At 38.7% G+C, this 20,319-nt stretch overlaps 1 protein-coding gene across 2 annotated transcripts in view; it reads right to left on the reverse strand.

Moving 5' to 3' along the window:
- Positions 1 to 20,319, reverse strand: part of PCSK2 (proprotein convertase subtilisin/kexin type 2) — a 255,372-nt gene that overhangs the window by 209,595 nt on the left and 25,458 nt on the right. For both annotated transcript variants that reach the window (XR_014795318.1, XM_084887637.1), the window contains exon 2: positions 1,360 to 1,464. Coding sequence is in view for 1 of the 2 variants with exons in the window: in XM_084887637.1 (XP_084743763.1) it covers positions 1,360 to 1,464 (105 nt within the window). In the remaining variant the exon portion in view is untranslated. The remainder of the gene's footprint in view (positions 1 to 1,359; positions 1,465 to 20,319) is intronic.

The raw sequence follows: 20,319 nt of genomic DNA on the forward strand, positions 1-20,319 counted from the left end.
TGGATTCACAGGTGAGAAAGGCAGGATCCCTCTCCATGAGCAAGGGCATCCCAGGCACTGAATTGTATAGTCAGGCTAAGGCTGCTATAACACAGAAAAGGGAACTTCTCCCTTAGATAGTGGTTCCAGCTTCTACAACAGACGCTTTGAGAATGCTTGGCATTGGCTGGCAGCACATGCAGCTTGAATCAGTGTGACTGTAAAGATAAAGTGGCTTCTCAGAGTAGAATTTCCACTACAGGGAATGTGGGATCCCCTGGGTTGAGGAATTAAAGGGAAATTGCCTATGACCTGTTAGTTGGCGATCTGCTGGGAACCCTGTTTCATCTACATTGCTAATTAGAGCCCAAATTAAACTCAGTCAAATGTTCACATGAAGAGCCCCACCAGAATGAATTTACAAATTCCATAAGATCAAAAGGAGTCTCATGTGTAAACCCACAGCTCAAACATCTGACCCTCTTTACATCCACTTTCCTTCAAGAGTCCTAGTAAAGAGGTTATGCATCTTTGATGCATAGAGAGCAACTTGCCTGGGTTGTTAATTTTTCTCTCAGTGAATTGCATAGGGAAAATCAGAATCTGTGTAGTTGAGTGCGTATGTAAATATATGAGATGCCCTCAAAATTTGAAGAGGGAGTCTTCAGTGATGACCAGTTTCTATTCTGAAAACAGAGAATGGAAACACTGAAGAAGTTGCCACTTAGGTTAAGATGATAAGTTTGGTTGCAGGAATATTGAATTTAAACTGCTAGGAAAAACAGAAAAAGAGACCTGGATTCCAAGAAAGTTTGGAGGTCAAAAAAATAAGGGACATGAGCATTAAAAAGATCATTGAAATATGGTGATAAATTAAGTCATTGTAAGAAAATACAAGGCGAGAAGTGGAACTGAAAGGCTCCCATGACTCCAACCATCATGGATCCGGAGAAGCCCACTGCCTAGTGTGAGCTCATTTTCTTCATTTTTAATATGGGGCATGGCAACTTCCTCAGAACATGAGGATTCACCAGTAAAAATCTTCTATAAAATGACTCCCTAACCTGCTTGGTGTCTTTCCACCCATTACAGGCCAAAACATCTTCCCAGGCAATCAGAAGGTCTCACACAACAATGCAGAAGACAACCAGTAATGAGTAGTATTCTTGTTACTATTCTCCCAGTTCTATTAAGGGTTTATTCATAATCACAAGATAGAGGAGCAGAGTCCTTAGTGCCACTCTGCCAAGGATCCAATTGGCCCATCCTAATACATTGAATGCCTTTACTTCAAAATACCCTGCCTACCCTCTTTATACTACCCCAGTGAGTCTGCATCCGGTGGCAGAAATTGGAAGATAGGTTTCCAGGAAAACTTACCCTGGGGTCTCTCTCCAGCAGATGCTTGTGGTGTAGACTGCGTTTTCTCCTGGCCTTTGCCAGGCCATTGTGATAAAAGTGGTACAGGCCTTCAGTGAAAGGGAGCTGTGAAGAGTCAAACAGACATTGAAAATGGTTAGCTTCTGAAGGTGGCCCCAGAACAGGGACATCAAGGCTGGAGCTGCATGTTGAGGCTCTATAGCAGGGGTCCTCAAACTTTTTAAAGTGGGGGCCAGATCACGGTCCCTCAGAGAGCTGGAGGGCCGGACTATATGAACTACTAATTCCTACTGTAACACCTCGGCTGCGCTCACTGCCCAAAAAACCTGGCGGGCCGGATCAGACTCCTCTGCGGGCCGCATGTGGCCCGTGGGCCGTAGTTTGAAGACCCCTGTAGTCTATAGGATAGAAGTGTTTATGAGAAAACCACTGACAACCTTCAGAAATAGAGGACTATTCAGACTTGATCCTCTATTTCCCTATAACTGTACTCCTTCCCTTTTTTCTATCTTTTCTTACAATGTACTTATTACCCTTCCCTCCACAAATACTTTCTACTCTTTCCTCCATTTCTTTAGTTTCTACCCATCTTTAAATTTTCTGTTCTCCTCCATGGAGCCTTGCCTTTATATTCATACCTACACCAACTTCTCTATTCTCCTCTCAGACTAGTGTTTATACTCCATATTGGATTGCTCCAGCATTGTGTTATGACCTAGTCTGTCTTCTTCACAGCTAGATTATCTGTCTTATGTCTTGGACTTTCTCTGTGACCCCTTGATGCCTCTCATCATGCTGGGCATAGTGTAACCATGTAAATCTAGTTAGTATCTGCTGGATGACAGGCCAAGTTTCCCTCTATCTCCTTTTCCTAAAGATCTTTAGCATTAGATATGAATGTCAGATCTAGTTAGAGAAACCACAATGGTAAGAGCTTGCCTGGGACTCAGGGCCTATAAAGATCTAGGTGAACCTAAAGAGAACTGTCACTGGTTCTATGATTCAAGGAAATTTGGTGAGGAAAATCTTGACATAGGAATTAGGAAGCCTGGATGTGACTTGTGTCTATTACAATCTAACATTAGGCAAGTCATTTCTCCTCTGGGGATATTTTTCTCTTCTCCTTTACGAAAATGGAGCCTCAAAGTTCTCTGTATATCTTCATATTTATAAATATGATATGTTAGCAAATAGAGATTGTTAACAAAGAGATAGATATTATTTAAAAAGAACAAAATATAAACTTTAGAACTAAAAGTACAATAATTGAAAAAACTTTTTCAGTGGAGCGTTTCAATAGCAGATTTAAGTTAGCAGAAGAATCAGCATACATAAAGATAAGTCAATTGGGATTATTGAGTATGAAAAATAGAAAAATGAATAAATAAAAATGAATACTCTTGTGGGACACTATCAAGGATATTTATATAAACATAATGGTTGTTTCAGAAGGATAAGAAAGAGAAAGGAGCAAAAACAATAAGAAAGTAATAATGTTAGAAAACATTTCTAATTTTATGAATTTAATTACAAATTAATTATACATTTAATAAAATTAATATATACAGCCAAGCTTAACAAATTCAAAGCAAAATAAAATCAAAGAGATGCACAGCTAGACGTAGCATAGTCAAACTTTCGAAAGTCAAAGTTAAAGAGAGAATATTGAAAGCAGCACAGTAAGAAAAAAAAAATATGAGATGCCACTAAGATTAGCAGTGATTTTTTTTTTTATCTGAAGCTATGCAAGTCAGAAGGCAGCTAAGCAGCATGTTCAAAGTGCTGAAAGGAAAAGATGGTCAATTAAGAATTCTATATTTAGTAAAACTATCCTTAAAAAGTGAAGAAGAAATTCATACATTCCTGGAAAAACAAAATACAGATAATTCACTGCTAGCACATTTGCCCTGGTGCAAGTGCTACTAGCAGTTCTTTAGACTAAAAGGAAAGGACACTAGACATTAATGTGAACACACATGAAGAGATAAATATCAACAGTAAAGGTAAATAAATATGTAAATATAAAAGATAATGTAAATGTGTTTTTGTTTGTAACAACCTTTTTCTTTCTATCTGATTGAAAAGATAACTACATAAAACAATAATTATACACCTATGTTTATGGGTTTATGATGTATAAGAATATAATATTTACAATGATCACACAAAAGAGAGCAAAGGAAACATAGTTACATTGGAGCAAAGTTTTTGTATACTTTTGAAATTAAGTATACTTTTTTTTACTAAATTGTTTATAATATTAATTGTAATCCAAGAGTAACCACTAAAATAACTAAAAATATAATAACATAAACAACAAAGTACTTAAAATGAACACTAAAATATTTGACATAAAATAGCAATTTTTGAGGAATAGAGAAACAAAAATTATCTAAGATATATAGAAAGAACATAATGAAATGCCAAGTGTAAATATTATCTCATCAACTGTAAATGAATTGGAAATTCTAATAAAAATTGGAAAATGACAGAATTGATGAAAGAACTCAAATTCATTATTCTACTATATGCTACCTGTAAGATCTATATTTTATATTCAAATATATAAATATCAATAAGTTGGAAGTACAGGGATGTATATACATATCCCTCTACTTATACATAACCATAACCATAAGGTAGGAGGACTGACTACAAATATATTTGACAAATATGATTTTAAGGAAAAAATTGTTATTATATAGACAAGTAATGTCTTTTTATGACAATAAAAGAGTTAATCCATAGTAAAAAGAAAGGAATGTAAACATATATGGATCTGGCTACAAAGCCCCCAAATACCTAAAACAAAATCTAATATAATTAAGAGAAAAATATGACAATCCATCACTAATAGTTGGAGACTTAAGCTCATTTTCAACAATGTATGAAACAAGCAGGCAGAACAAAAAGTAAGTTGGATACTTAAATAAAACTATAAACCAATCAGACCTAACAGATGTCTATAGACCATTTCACCTAAAAACATCAGAATACATATACTTTCAAGTACTTGTGAAACTTGTTTTATTTTTTAAGATGAATCATATTTTAGGCCATAAAACAAGTCTCATTAAATTTAAAAGGAATAAATTAACAAAGTATGTTATGTAATAATAATTTATAATTACATTAAAAATTAATAGAAGATAAATTGGGCCAAAACTGGTTTGGCTCAGTGGATAGAGCACCAGCCTGCGGACTGAAAGGTTCCAGTTTCGATTCCGGTCAAGGGCATGTGCCTTGGTTGTGGGCACATCCCCAGTGGGGGGTGTGCAGGAGGCAGCTGATCGATGAATCTCTCTCATTGATGTTCCTAATTCTCTCTCCCTCTCTCTTCCTCTCTGTAAAAATACCAATAAAATATATATTTTTTAAATTGGAAAATTCAAAAATAATGTAAAAATTAACATACTTTTAGATAATGAGTCAAAGAAGAAATCACATTGAATATTAGAAAATACTTGGAGTTGAATGAACATAAAAACACAGAATCAAAACTTATAGAATGCAGTCCAAGTAATGCTTAGAGAGAAACTCATAGCTGCAAATGCTCAAATCAATAACCTAACTTTGAACCTATGAGACTAGAAAGAGAAGAACAAACTAAATTCAAAGCAAACAGCAGGAAAGTTGTAATAAATAAAATAGAAAATAGAAAAAGAATATAGAAAATAAAAAACCAAAAGTTATTCTTCGAAAAGTTCAATAAAATTGATAATCATCTAGAAATACTGACCAAGAAAAGACTCAAATGAGCAAACACAGTAATGAAAGAGGAGACATTACTAACCACCCAGAAATACTTTAGGGAGTACCAAAAATAATTGTATTACAACAAATTAGAAAAACTTGGTGAAATAAATGAACTTCTAGAAAGACATAAATTTCCAAAATAGATTCAGAAGATAAAATATTTGAATAAGGAAAGAGATTGAATTGGTAATTTAAATATTTTCTACAAAATAAAACCCAAGGCCTAGATGACTTTACCAGTGAATTCTAACAAATGTTGACAGAATTTATACCAATTCCTCATAAAATCTTCCCCCAAAATGGGAGATGAAGGCATACATCTCTGCTTATCCACTGAAGCTAATATTACCCTGATACAAGAACCAAAGGTATCACACATAAAATGAGAAAATTACAAATTTAGATAAAAAAATCTTCATCAAAATATGAGCAAACTGAATCCAGCAATATATAGAGTTATGCACCATGACCAAGTCAAATTTATCCCAGGAATGCAAAGTTGTTTTAATAGTTGAAGATTAATGAATCTAATAACCATATCAGTAGAATAAAGGACAAAACCACATGATTATCTCCGAAAGAGCAGAAAAAGCATTTGACAAAATCTAACCCTTTTATGATAAAAACAAAACAAAAAACAAAATGGAAGGAAATATCGTCTATCTGATAAATGTGTCTAAAAATCCACAGCTAACCTATGTAATGGTGAAAGGCTGAATGATTTCCCCTTAAGATCAGAACAAGACAAGGATGTGTGCTCTTGCCACTTATATTCAACAGTGTACTGGAGGTTCTTGCCAGGTCAGTTAGGAAAGAAAAAAGGAAATAAAGGCATCCAGATTGAAAAGGAAGAAATTTATCTCTATTTGCAGAAGACATTAATGTTAGGGGCAGGAATAGAATTAGTAGGGACTAGCTATAGTTCTAAGAAATATTAACCATGCTCTGTGAATATATTAATTGTACTGTTAACTATGACTGTTCTGAGATGAGATGAGAGAAAGCACATTCTGACCCAGCTCAGAGTAGTACACCCTGAGACATGGGAGTTAACCTTGGAATGTAGTCATTCTCCTATCATCATGGAAAAATTAGCAACTTTGTTGCTGAAGCAATCTGGTGTGGAGGGGCACTTCCAAGCCTGCTTTACCTGTAACCATTTTACCTTACCTACTTCCCCATGCTTGTAATTCCTACTTTCCCATGTAATCTTTGTCCTTATACCCAATATAAGCAGCTGTCTTATGGGGAGGAAGGGGATAGAGCAGATTTTTGAGGATGACCTGCTGCTCTCCCATACTATTGACATTATTGGAATAAACACTCATATATAATATAATATGATTCAACCTTATCTCTGCTTAATTACCTCAAGTAGTGACTGACAGCCCGGACCCATTAGTGGTCTGGTTTCATGACTTTTGTACATTTTTCTACTCTTTGTCATAATTCAGGTATTGTATTTGGTGCTAGAGAGACAAACATAAATACGAAATGTCTCAGCCTGCAAATAGCTCATAATCCACTGGAGAAATCAGATTTGCACATAACAGCAAATGAACGGTGCTCTGTAATATAGTGGTTTAAGGGCATGAGTTTTAAAATCAGACTGCCTTGTTCTAATTTCTGGCTCTCCCATTTAATAGCTGTATGACCTTGGGGAAGTTATTGAACTCTTCTTTCTAGGCCTCAAATCATTCATTTTATAAAGCCACTAGTGACCTGGTGCATGAAATTTGTGCACGTGAGGGGGGGTGTGGATGGGGGGGTGGTTCTCTCAGCCCACCCTGCACCCTCTCCAATTGAACATCCCTCTCACAATCTGGGATCGTTGGCTCCTAACTGTTTACCTGACTGCCTGCCTGATCACCCCTAACTGCCCTCCTCTGCTGGCCTAATCTCACCCCCAACTACCCTCCCCTGCCAGCCTGATTTTGCCCAGTCTCTATCTCTCTTTGTTTTTCTCAGCAGTCCTTCAGACTTCCCTGCCTCCCTGTCTCCCTCTTCCTCTTTCGTGGTTGGGAGGGGGTGGGCCTGAAGCATTCTTTTTAAAAAAAATATATTTTATTGATTTTTCACAGAGAGGAAGGGAAAGAGATAGAGAGCTAGAAACGTCGATGTGAGAGAAACATTGACCATCTGCCTCTTGCACACCCCCTACTGGGGATGTGCCCACAACCCAGGTATATGCCCTTGACCAGAATCGAACCTGGGACCTTTCAGTCCGCAGACCGACGCTCTACCACTGAGCCAAACCGGTTTCGGCTGAAGCATTCATCTTATATAAAAACTGCTGTTTGAAATTTTAACCCTGCTAATTGGTTTCTGTAAATTCTTGCTTGCTAAAACTACTCCCACTTCAGCTAGGCCATTAAACCTTCCCCAGACAAAGTTATCAGTGCTGGCACCAGGCTAGGCCTCTGATTAAGGTCTCAAGGCCCAGCACATATGGGCTCTTTAAGAACTTGCAAAAGGGGCCCAAAACAATTCCATATTTGAGAGACAAAGAAGGTAAAATCATATAAACAGGGAGAATTCCTGCATGTTGGGGCCCGGAATTTGAGAGACATTTTCCTCTGGATCCTTGCATAATAAATGTAACTCCATCTCTCTGGTATTACTTTGTTCTTTGGTTTTCTGTAACAGGGCCAGTGGGGGTCGCTCCACCATCTGCCTGCCCTCCCTTCCATCCAGGCCTCTTCAGGCCCAGTCTGTTTTATTTCCTCATCCTGAGAGAGGCTCCAAGAGTGAGCTGGGATGGAGGGAAAGACAGGGAGAAAAGGCTGTGAGCTGGTGGGTGCTGTGTGTGAGTGGTCGTTGTGGATATGATGGACCCAGCGTTTTTAAATATTAGGATTCCTTCTCATCATGACAATTAAGTGAGATAAGCATAGAAAGAGTTTTAAATACTGCCTGGCACATAATGAGTACTCATTTTTATCATTAGAATACAGTGTGTTATAACAGACTTATGGACAAGGGACCATTGGAACAAAACAAAATACTATTTCAGTCAGCAGGCCTACACAGGGAATGTTTCATGATATTTCTGTAGAAAGGGAAAGATATTGATACAAAAGGAATCTTTTCCCTTTTTAAATCAAAGTATTTATTTTCCTGATATTTTAATTTTGTAGGGTATGGTTATTTAGAAAACATAGGCATACGTTTTCTGAGACTTTTTCCATCCATCAAGTGATGAGGCTCATGATTTCAACACTTGAATTTGGGGCATGTGACAGCTTCAGTTAAATGAGTATTATGAAAATGATGTCATGTGACTTCTAAGGCTAGACCATAAGAGTTCACAAAAATTCTGCCTTGTTCACCAGATACTTGCTCTTAAAAGTTCTGAATTGCCATTTAAGAAGTTCAACTACCTAGGCCAGTGTTTTTCAACCTTTTTTGGGCAAAGGCACACTTGTTTCATGAAAAAAATCACGAGGCACACCACCATTAGAAAATGTTAAAAAATTTAACTCTGTGCCTATATTGACTATATATAAAGTAATTCTCTTGAATAGGAATCAAATAAACACAAAGAAAGTATTTTATAATTACTTTATTATGAAATATTAAGTAAACAAAATAGTGAAAAATTATAAAATTCTTGTCTTGTCTGCACCTAGGGCACACCAGGCAACATCTCGCGGCACACTAGTGTGCCGCGGAACAGCGGTTGAAAAACGCTGACCTAGGCTGCCATTGAAACAGTAATTTTTGGGGTGAAAAAGGCAGCTTTTAGGAAATCTTAGAAATTTTGGAAATGAAGGGGGACCATGGAGGAAGCACAGGACTGCAGAGCAGCAGAAGGATATTTCCATAGAATAGGGAAGCTGGAAAGCTGCAACAGGTACATTTCCATAGAATGAGAGAGCTGGGAACAGCAAAAGGTCTATATTTACAAAATAAAGATAAGGAAGCCCTTCATCCAAAAGGAGAGGAAGAAAGCCCAAAGGGAATAGGAAAACAATAAGGAGAGAACTGTACATGTCCGTGTGAGGTTCAACCCTTGAGCTCAGGAGTTACTATAGTAACCAGTGTAAGGGAATAGTGAACAATCAGAGGGGATATCAAGGCACCAGGATCTGCAGCCTTTATAAGCCATAGGGAAATGGAACTTAATGGGACCCTTTCACCTCCCTATGTGGGAGTCTGTACTTGTTCTTCAATAAATATCCACCTTTGCTATACTACTCCATGTCTGTGGATTTATTCTTTGACTCCAATGGACAAAGAATCTGGGTTCCAGTCCAAAAATTCCATTTTACCATGTTAGGAGAAAGCCTAAGCAACATTGGAAACCATGTTTAGTACTTTGGTTGACAATGTTGGCTGGGCAATGAAGTATGGTAGCAACCATACTTGGGTAAAAACTGCTGTTTGAATTTTAACCCTGCTCTTCTGGCTTTGGCACTCACTTACTTGCTTAAACAATAGGGTAGTTGCCTCAGCTTCTGATTGAGACCTGGAAGCTAAGGCAATGTTCCTGTACCTGTGGACCAGAACTACAGGAGATTGATTCCCACTGACTCAGTAGCTTCAGGAGTAGAAACTGTAGATAACTTTTAGAGATTAACCGCTCAGCTCTGCTTCTGTACTATCTGCTTTCGCAAGATAGGGCCACATTCTAATGTCCAGCAGGATGTGGCTGGGAGCCGCCCTGCGGCTTGTTCCCAGCACTTAAAATTTAGAATTTAGAACAAAGGAAAATTTTTGTGGTTTAGACCTTTAAAAGGACTACCTACACCTGGAACGGTGTGGTCATGAGTGTGGACTCCACCTGCGTGTGGTGCTCTAGTGGCTGTCCTGGCCAGTTAAATAAATCCTTGCCTGTTTTTTTTTTTTTGTTTGTTTGTTTGTTTTTGTTTTTTTTTTTGTTTTTTTTTTTAATCAATTAGCAGCCTCCAGTGGTCTTATTTTGACTCTAGGGTTCGACCCCACAAAAGGCAAAATCTTCCAGTCATCCAATTTCATGTGTTAAATATATGAATGAAGACTTTGGTCATACCAGTCATCCTTCAACTACTTGTCTTCTTCAAAACCAAGTTCCCTTGTTAGACCTCTTTGCCCTGTCTAAATTTATAATCCCAAACTCATGAGCATAACAAAATGGTTGGTTTATACTAATAAGATTTAAATCACTTGGTTATTCAGCAGTGCATAACAGGAACAAATAACTAAAGTGGTGAAAAAAGTTTTATTCTTTTAGCTTTCAGGGTTGTTCAAACTTGAAACTCTATAATAATATTAGTTCTGTCTGTCCAGCTTAGAGAAGCTCAGAGAGTGGCCCTTAAGGAACATTCCTGGCACAAGGAGAAGAGGCCTGGGCCAGAGTAGCAAATACTGAATGAACCACAGGGCAAGCTTGGCCGAGGGGGTCTGGTGTGTGAATACAAATCTTTTAGAACATTGCAGCTTTTGAGATTTAGTTTCTGTTTTTTTGAAACCACATTCTCTAGGGCAAAGTAAACATAAATATTTCATGTATATTTCCCAAGGCAGTGGTTCTTGAATGTTTTTTCTATTCAATCCTGCTGATATATTCAGGGTAATGTTAAGATTTGATCAAGAAAAGAGGGAGGGAAGTAAGAATGGTGAAGAAATGAAAATGTAACTAACTATGCTGACCTTTTGCTCTCTACAGACTTGAGCCTCAGACTACTGTCAGGTGGGGTAAACTGGCAGTTTTATTTCCTACAATAGCCCCTTTGCATGAAGATTCGTGCAATAAGCCTTCCTTCCCTTGGCTGCCAGCACTGGTCTTCCTCAGGCCTTTGCTCCGGCTGAAGCAGAGAAGCCAAGCCTCGAGGCTAGGCTTTTCTACTCTAGCTGCAGTGACCCTTGGCTTCTTCACTCTGGCTGCAAGCCAAGACTCTTCAGTCTTTAGTCTTTAGTCTTCAGTCTTCAGTTATCTTCAGTCTTTAGTCGTCAGTCTTTGCTCCGGCCAGAGCCTTTAGTATTTCCTATGTGCCTGAATATGCAAATTAACCCACCACCTTTTGGGGTTAATTTGCATACCCACTTCTGATTGGCTGGTGGGTATCATGGAGGTAAGGTCAATTTGCATAGTTCTCTTTTATTAGTATAGATTTTGGAGGGCAAGATAGATTTGGAAATTTTTTTAAAATATATATTTTATTGATTTTCTTACAGAGAGGCAGGGAGAGAGATAGGAGCTAGAAACATCGATGAGAGAGAAACATCAACCAGCTGCCTCTTGCACACCCCCTACCGGGGATGTGTCCACAACCAATGTACATGCCCTTGGCCGGAATCAAACCTGGAACCTTTCAGTCCACAGACCGATGCTCTACTGCTAAGCCAAACTGGTTTCGGCAGATTTGGAAATGTTTAAAACTAGAAAGAAACTGTGAAGTTATCAAGTGCCAGTGAGCATTAGAGAAGCATTATTCTGGCTTTGTTTTTATTTTACCATTTTTAAAAAATGAAATTTAAATGGAGGCAAAGAAAAACTCTTCTTTATGTTTTAGGATAATTTAAAGCCAGAAACATTGCAGGATAAGTGGAATAGGGAAACTGAGGCAGAAAAATTAAACAAAGCCAAAATATTTTTCAAGCCGTTTGCATCAGAACCTTATCTTTAGAACAAAGAGTTAAAACCTCTCCTTCTCACAAAAGAATTCAGGAGGGGAGGGAGAAAGGAAGAGGGAGAAAAAGAGGAAGTACCTGAATTCAAATAATATAGACTATTTAGTGCAAATCACCCTGAAGCTGTTAAAACAGCAGGAAGGAGGGGGAAGAAGAGGGCCATCTATCTCATCCCTTTGTTTAATAGTGAAGCTAGCAGTTGTGTTTGTCAAGATAAAGCTGCCAGGTGCTTCTCATAAATTGTGGAAAAATCATAATAGTTATTTTGTACCAGGATATCCAGCAGAGAAATTTAAAAAAAAACAAAAAAACACACAGACACACACAAAAACAAACAAACAAAAATAACACACACACACACACACACACACACACACACACACATACACACACACACACAAAACCTTATAGACAGGAAGGTATATAAAACAGGAATCACCCATCCCTCTACCCCACTTGCTCTTCAAATTAGCCGAGAGCCTGTCTGTGCTTCATAAGCCAAACGTATAGATTGACTTGCCCTGCTTCTTGAATAAATGTGCCTGCTTTAATTTTTAAATAACTTCACTTTCTTTAATTTTAAAAATAAATTCACTTTAAATAAACTCACAACACAAACATTATTTGAAGTCTCTCATTTCAATTCACTTAAATAAGAAGACAGGAATTGAGGTTGGGGACAGCCCTCTCCTACTGACTCTCCGATAGCCCCTCTCTGGTGTCTGAGAGAGGTGCTGTCACAACTCTGTTTTCTGTCTCTGTGAATCTGGGAACACTAGGTACCTCTTATAAGTGGAATCATACAATGTTCTTTTTGTGACTGGCTTATTTCACTCAGCCATATATCTTCAAGGTTCATCCATATGTAATATTGTCAGAATCCCCTTCCCTTTTAATACTGGAAAATATTCCACTGTATGTATATATCACATTTGTTTATCCATCCAAGTATTGATGGGCACTTTGGTTTCCTCTACCTTTTGGCTATTATGAATAATGCTACTATGAATATGGGTGTACTTGTATGGTATTTTTGCAATATATTTGTAAGTCTAATATTATTTTTAAATTAAAAGTTTAAAAATGTAAACATATTTTAAAAGTTAAAATGGAATGTCCTTAAGAGGACCAATTTCAAGCCAGAAGCCTGTCACTTTCTCTTGTCACATACTGAAGTGCCTAGTGTAAGCAGAACTCTCAGCAAAAATTCCAGGTTTCCTGACTGTAAATCAGCACACTTCTCACCACACTGCTTCTGTTGCTGTCTCCTTCTCTGTCCCATCCTCCTTTGAAACCAACACTGTAAGTCCAAAAGATTACAGGCTAAAATTCCTGACAACGATGAGTGTGACTCAAGGACAGTCAGGCCGGTAAGTGACATCCCCTGTGCTGTGTAGGGACCCACAACCTAGGATTCTTTGGTTAGAGGCACTGTCTTGGCTATGGAAGAAATGAAGCTAATTGGTCTCATGGAACTGAAAAGGGAAACTGGCAATAAACAGCTAACCTGACTGATCATAGACTTAGATTAACCTGTAGGCACTGGTTATTTTTCTGAGTCCTCTTTGTCTCTTGTCTTTGGAGTGTAGATCCCAAATCTGCTGATTTCTGAGGACCTGAGAAGCTACTGCCTGAGAAGATCATTGTCCAAGCATGAGACCCACCAAAGGCAGGCAAAGAAAGATGCTGTGTGTCTTACAGTAGTATAGGATACTTCCTGACAACACAACCTTAGTGATGTAAAGCTTAGCGTTTTTTAGTTTCTTAAGCATAATGCTAATCTCACAAATAGAAAAGACATTAAAAACAGTCTTAAGACCCCAAACATTCATCTGTCTATTCCAGTAAGAAACAAAGCTCTCACATATGTCAACATTTAATCTAGTTTCAAGTATTTTCTTCATTTAAACATGAAAGGGCAGGGCAGGGCTAACTCCTCGGAATGAGAGGGCAGGGTGGAACCATTGATCCTCCATTTTGTGTAACTGGACCCTAGCCCTCACCAAACCAATCAGGGTCAGCCAAAGCAGTGACATCACCATCCCTATAAAACCCCTTGATCTGTTGAAGCTTGTGCTCTTCCACCATACCGCTGTTGGTGTAAGTGGGACAGAGCCCATGCTAGCATGGAACAGGCTTTCTGCTATTGCATCAGACTCAGCTCCCTGGTGGTCCTTGGGGATCACGAAATTTGGGCGTAACAAACACACACACCTTTTCTTCTTTCATCCCATCACCTTTTTCTCTTAAGGCAAACTATGCATGGTTCTAGAATGAAGGAGATAAAAGGAAGCGAAAGAAGAATTTACAGCAAAAGGTTCAGGCTGAGTGACAGTATAATAATGTAGCTATATCAGACTTGTACAGTTTTTAGAAATTCTCATTATGCCGTAAAACTTTATGGATCCCAGCAGCACTCCTCATTGCCTCTCTTCATTCCCCATTGCTTCCTCTTCCCACTGATAATCATAGCTCCAAGCTAAAGCTCCTTTCTGAACCCACAGGGTCCCTTTCCTCAATAGCAGGGAACTCCAGGGAACTAGCAACCAACTGTAAACAGATAAGGTGCATCCTTGTGGAGCCCATTTCCTGTTTCCCTACAGATTAGAGTTCTTTTCCCTTAGGCAATCCCTGGATGCTCCAGGGGTGTGTGATTATGGCCACCATCCCAAAGTTTGTGCCTTTAAGCATTTACTTGTTTCAGGAGAAGCCACTGCTGCTTATAGAGTTGCCAGTGGATACAGAATCTCCAAATATTTAAGACTCTCAAGTTCAGACCCATTACTTTTCCTTTGCCAGTTTTCTTTGCATTTATTCATTGTCCTGGTTTTTAGGCTTAGTTGCAAGTTTAGTTTGATAGACTATTAGACATCATTCCATGTATAAAGATCATGATAATTTTATTTTCAAGAGGAGATGCTATCAAGAGATTTAAGGAATAAAAACCAGGAAACAAAACAATACAGCAAGAATTAAAAATTGGCTCAGCTGATAATTGCTTGTCAATTTCATTTTGGGTTCTGCATTTTACAGATGGGATAGACTTTGCATTTTACTGACATTTCTCAAGACCATTCTTGATTTCCCTGAATTGCTTGCAATCATTTTTGAGTGAGGAATTGCATTCTGCACTAAGAATGGGGGGAAAGGGACCTGGGTGGCAGGTGTCTCAGGCTCTACTCTACTGGTATTTACAAGCCTATGAGGAAACACACAAACAAAACTCTATATTGTGCAATTGACAGAAACATATAACATTACAGAAACAAAGAAGGATAGAAGAAGAGATCATGGCTGTGAATTAGTCAGAGGGAAGTATGGAGAGTAGGAGAGAGGGATAAGCTGAGAAGTTCTATGGGGAGAGGCATAGTCACTCAGTGTGATTTAGATAGTATTGTGTGGATGAAAAGGGGCCACATGCTAACCTGACTAACTCAGGGAAGGCCTGCATGGCAGCATTGCAAACTCAGAGACCTAACAGTAAACAAAAATGATGGTCTGAAATTAAATCTTTTTAAATTAAAAATCATTTTACAGTAGGTAGTCATGTCCTAGATTGGTATCTTCCCTGACAATATCAATTTTGATCTTAACTGAGCCTATTGTCTTTTTGTACCTAGATAACTCACCTTTGGAATGTCAGGGTAACTTGTAACTTCCATTTTTTTCTAGACCCCTCAGGACACAATCAATGCATCAGGAGGCCAGGTAGGAGATCACAAATTCCCTCATTGTTACTGTTATTGTGTTAATTGTTGACTGCTAACCGTATCCACCTTTGTAAAAGCGGCACATGTCTACCATTTTACTTTTTATCCAATCCTAGAGGTTTCCCCACTGTGCTTTCTCCCACCTCCCTAAATCTATCACCAATGGATTTCATGTGAATCACTTATGTTTCCTTCTTTGATGGTAATTTATAAAAATAGGTGAAAAACCACCATTATCTGCAGCATTATCTTAATTCATTGAGATTCTGCTTTCCGGCAATTGTCGACAGTTTGGCTTAAATAAATTCACAAAAGTTCTTTATAGGTTTGAATGTTTGTTATGTTAACAATTGAAAGGTCTCTCCTTGCCTCAAAAGATTCCTGCTCAACCTCTTTCTAAATCGTGTGTGTGTGTGTGTGTGTGTGTGTGTGTGTGTGTGTTGAATGCTTAGTCTCAGGAAAGTTAAATTTCTCAATTGAAATTTGCTGATCAGATGGAGGTTTCTAGGGTTAGAAAGAAAGGGAGGAGAATTAAGAGAGTGGCATAGTTCTACCTATATCACAACCATACCTCATCCTGGACAATTTCTTTTTTATAGGTTCTAAATACTCAGGTATACTAACTTGCATCTTTTCCCCAACCAAAGTTTCTCCTCCTTAAAGCCTGGACTTAGGATCACACATTTCGGCTATTTAAATCCTCCCAGTTCTTCCTGTCTTGCTTTGGAAAGGAAGGGACACACATTGGGTCTGGAGAATAACAGGTAAAGACCACTTTCTCTCTTCCTTAAGACTTCATTTATCTTAAGCTTCTACAGGACCTATTAATTGCCTCTGCTGTCAGGTGTCAGGTGATTCACGAAAAAGCTCGGAGAATGTGATTGATGGCTGAACACAGGGGAGATAGGTAAATCCATGGAGAAAGGTTGCCACTCCGATAGCTGCTAAGGAGCCCCAGGGGTCCTCATTAAGGTTCTCTAGAAATGGAGAAAGTCTCTCAGTCACTTGAGTTTCAGTCATGTGTCATCATGATAACATGTGTTACAAACCACCAAGTATATTGGTAGCTTCAAACAGCAACCATTTATTTAACTCATTTTTCGTGGGTCAGACATTTGGGTTCCATTAAGGGCAGTTCGGGTGTTTTTTGTCTAGTTGGCTCTGCTTCTGTGGATTGGTTGGCTGTTGGGCATCACAGTTCTCCCCCACATGGTCTCTCATTCTCTAGCAGACTCTCCCAGGCTTGTTCTCATGGATGAGGCAGGGTTCCAAAAGGAAACTCAATAGTGCAAGAGACTAAATGGAAATGTACAAGGCCTTTTGAGTCCCAAGCTTCAAAGTGGCATGCCAACACTTCTGCCATATTCTTTTGGCAAATCAAGTCGAGGCTAGCCCAGAGTCTTAGCAGGAGAATTGCAAAGTTCCAGGGCAATGTAGGAAGGTAGTATAGGAAGGCCATCCATAAATCAACATACCACACTCAGAGCACACTGGGAGGCCCACCCTGAAGATACAACCTCAAGCATATATAACATTGCTGGCTGATGTTTTGGAACTTTCTGATTGTCCTCTTACATAAGAATGTAGGGAATGAATGCCAACATTTTCACATCTGCTAGATGGGATAATTGACACCTGAGGAAAGCCACCCTTGTCAATAAACCAGGGTATTGCTAGTTCCCAGCAGAAGACAGCTCAAAGAAGGGATCCATTTGTAAATCCACATTGCCACAATGTGCTAGGCTCTTTAAAAACATTATTCTATTCACTGATCATGGTAGTCCTGCAAGGTGGATGTTATATACATTTTAAATATGAGGAAACAGAGGCTCAGAGATGTTTATTTGAACCCTCGTCCAGGTTTGAATCCCAAGCTCTTTCTCCTTCCTTTTTGTGCTCTTCTGAAATGTATTTCTTATGTAGGACCTGTTTCCCTCCAGGTCAATTAGAGGATGAATCCTGCACCAACTGACATCTGTCCAGAGACAATTATTGGTTTCCCTGGATTGTGTGTAAGGCAAGCTGATCTAGCAACAATTCTAATGCTTATAGACCAGTATGAATGTCAATTTTAGAGAAAAGGAAAGGAGAAGCACATCTTTCAGCACGATTTTATTTCTTAATTAACAGCCACAAAAGAGCAAATGGGCTTAACCTAATACTCAGATTAAATATCAATTCCCATCATGAAATAGAAAACCTTTTTTTTCTTTTTCTTTTCAGGCAGACCCCTATCAACTATGAAGCCACAGCTGCCATCCAGAGCGAGGACTGGATAGTCTGATTGACAGCCCAATACGATGAGGCCACACACCATACTCATTAGATTTACTTTAGGCCACACCCCCTCCAAGGGATAGGCAGGAACCAACAAGATTCCCTAGTACAGAGGAGAGGTGCCTTTCACCCAGGCATTTTCTGGTGAACAACCTGAATTTACTAGCCTGCTCTTCAACCAGGAACCCTGTACTTTTGGTTCATACTTTTCAGATTAGACCTTTACATTTTCATTTTTTACACTTGTGACTTACTACCAAAGGCTGATAGTAATTATTCTAAGTGCTCTGATCATGTGTCTTGTCTTGTTCTCATTGTTATCCAGCCAACCAAGTATCTCCAGTCAATACCAGCAGAGCCACTCTGACCCATAGCCAAGTGGACCATACACTCTTTATAACAAGGAAATGCTTCTTCTGTAAAGGATGATTCACACATAAGGCTGGTTTTGTATCTAATAGTAAGGATCATAAGAATCTAAAAGCTTAAAAAATGCAGCTAGTAACATCTTACCTAAATCTTCATCATTCAAAATTATCCTGGTGTGCAAAAAGAACACTCTCTAGAGACAAACTTGGGAGCAACTGAACTTGGAAGTCATGAGACCACGACTGGTTTTCTCACAGGTGTCTGGAACATAGTATGAGTTTCACAAATACTTGTTGAATGTACACAAAATATCAGGAGGGTCCAGAGTGTGGAAAGAGTCACTAAGTAGCTGTGTACCTCAGTGTAAATGATTAAGTATTTTTTGGATGTGGCATTCTTAATACATTTATTGCTTTGGCGATCAAGAAGGAATTGTAAGTATATGAGTCAGGTATAGGACAATAGGAAATTCAAATGGCTTGTGATAAATTGGAGAGTACATGCCCTTCCTCAAACAGATTAAAAGCACTGTGCTGGACAAATGAAAACCAATTTGTGAGCCAATGAGTGATACATATTGTACCTTCTATCTCCGAACAGTGTAGGACTCTAATAAGTGTTTGGCAAAGGGCACATCAGAAGAGGGTTTGAATTCATAGAAACTCATGAGGTTCAACTGGGAGTAGAAATCCAGGTATTCCAGGGGGGAAATCCACTTGATTACAGATATGGCTGAGACTATCTGTTTCTGTTGTCTGCAGTTGGACCCACGCTCTCTGGAGCAACTGTGGAAGGCAGAGAGATTAATCACTGCTAAACAGCAGCTCTGGGCTTGAGGTTCTTTCTAAATGATGAAGGCGAAGAAGGGATGAAAAGTGAAGCCTAAACTGTGAAATTACTTGCTGATTTCTTCATAAGCAAGCTATTTATTTGAAACCTGGAATAACCCAGAAGAAAGCTGCACTCAGCCAAGTCAATATCAAATATAGTTTGTTAAGGGGGCTTTATTGGTACCATAATAAATTCCTCATAGATGACAAGGTTGGAGAAAAAGAGTTCATGTTTGAAATCTATCATATCTCTCTCTCTCTCTCTCTCTCTCTCTCTCTCTCTCTCTCTCTCTCTCTCCTCTCTCTCTCTCTCTCTCTCTCTCTCTCTCTCTCTCTCTCTCTCTCATCTATCTAAATTCTATCTCTCTAACTTTGTATATCTGAGAGCAATGATAAGAAGGACAAGTTAAATATTGGAATATCAGCCCCGGTTTCACTGGGATGAAGTTACAAAGAGCACAGGAAAGGTTGTGAAGAAAGCAAGGGGTTTCCAGGAAGAAAGCTTATTGCACTTTCAAAGAGTGAATGACGGTAGAGATGCTGCTGCATTTCTGTTTGTTGCCACATAATGACCTTTACAATATATTGTTTTTGAAAAAACAAAATAGCAAGTGCAAGTAAAGGTCCCACATGGGAGGATGTTCAGTTAATGTACACCTAAATGTTTATAACAGGTAGTGTAATTTAGGATAGTTTGTCATCTGTTCACCTTTCTGTAGTATTTTCTATAATGAGCTTTGTGTACTCTTAAAAAGTGACATTTTAGAAAATATAGGCAAGTGTACATCATAGCATCTCAGCATTTTCACACTGGAAATGCCCTACAAGAGTATCCAGCAATATGTCTCACTTTACAGAGATTGTGACATCTTAACCGGCACCTTGTTGGGGAGGGAACTGTTTTTATCTGGGAGAATCCTATGGTGGTTGGTAGAGCCCTAAGGCTAAGGGTGCCTCCAATACAAAAAGATATGCTCTTCCTGGGAAACATTTCTTCACCCATGAGAAAAGGGGTTGCCAAGGCAATCCGAGGTATGATAAAGAAAGGGAGAGGAGAAGGTAAGAGGTATGAGGCATGGCATGACATGGAGCAAAGGGGCCACTGCTCATGCCCTGAGTGATGAAGTGGTGACCAAAGGATTTCTCAAAGTATGTTTCCTACTTGCTTTAAAGTTGTTTGTGTTTTGCAATATAAATTCTTCTCTGTACTCCTGACATATTCAGTAAAATACATTGCACTTGCAAATGACTTGAGTGAGTGATTAGGGTTTGGTTAGTGAGGGGAAACAGAGGCTGAATTTCACACATGAGTTATGACAGTGAAGACTAGAGATCATATTTTTGGGATGAAGCCATACTTTGTTAACTGGGAAGTTTTACTGGAAGCATAAAACTGGATCCAGAAG

Source organism: Pipistrellus hanaki (assembly GCF_964339955.1).
Source record: "Pipistrellus hanaki genome assembly, chromosome: 6".
Lineage (NCBI taxonomy): Eukaryota > Metazoa > Chordata > Mammalia > Chiroptera > Vespertilionidae > Pipistrellus > Pipistrellus hanaki.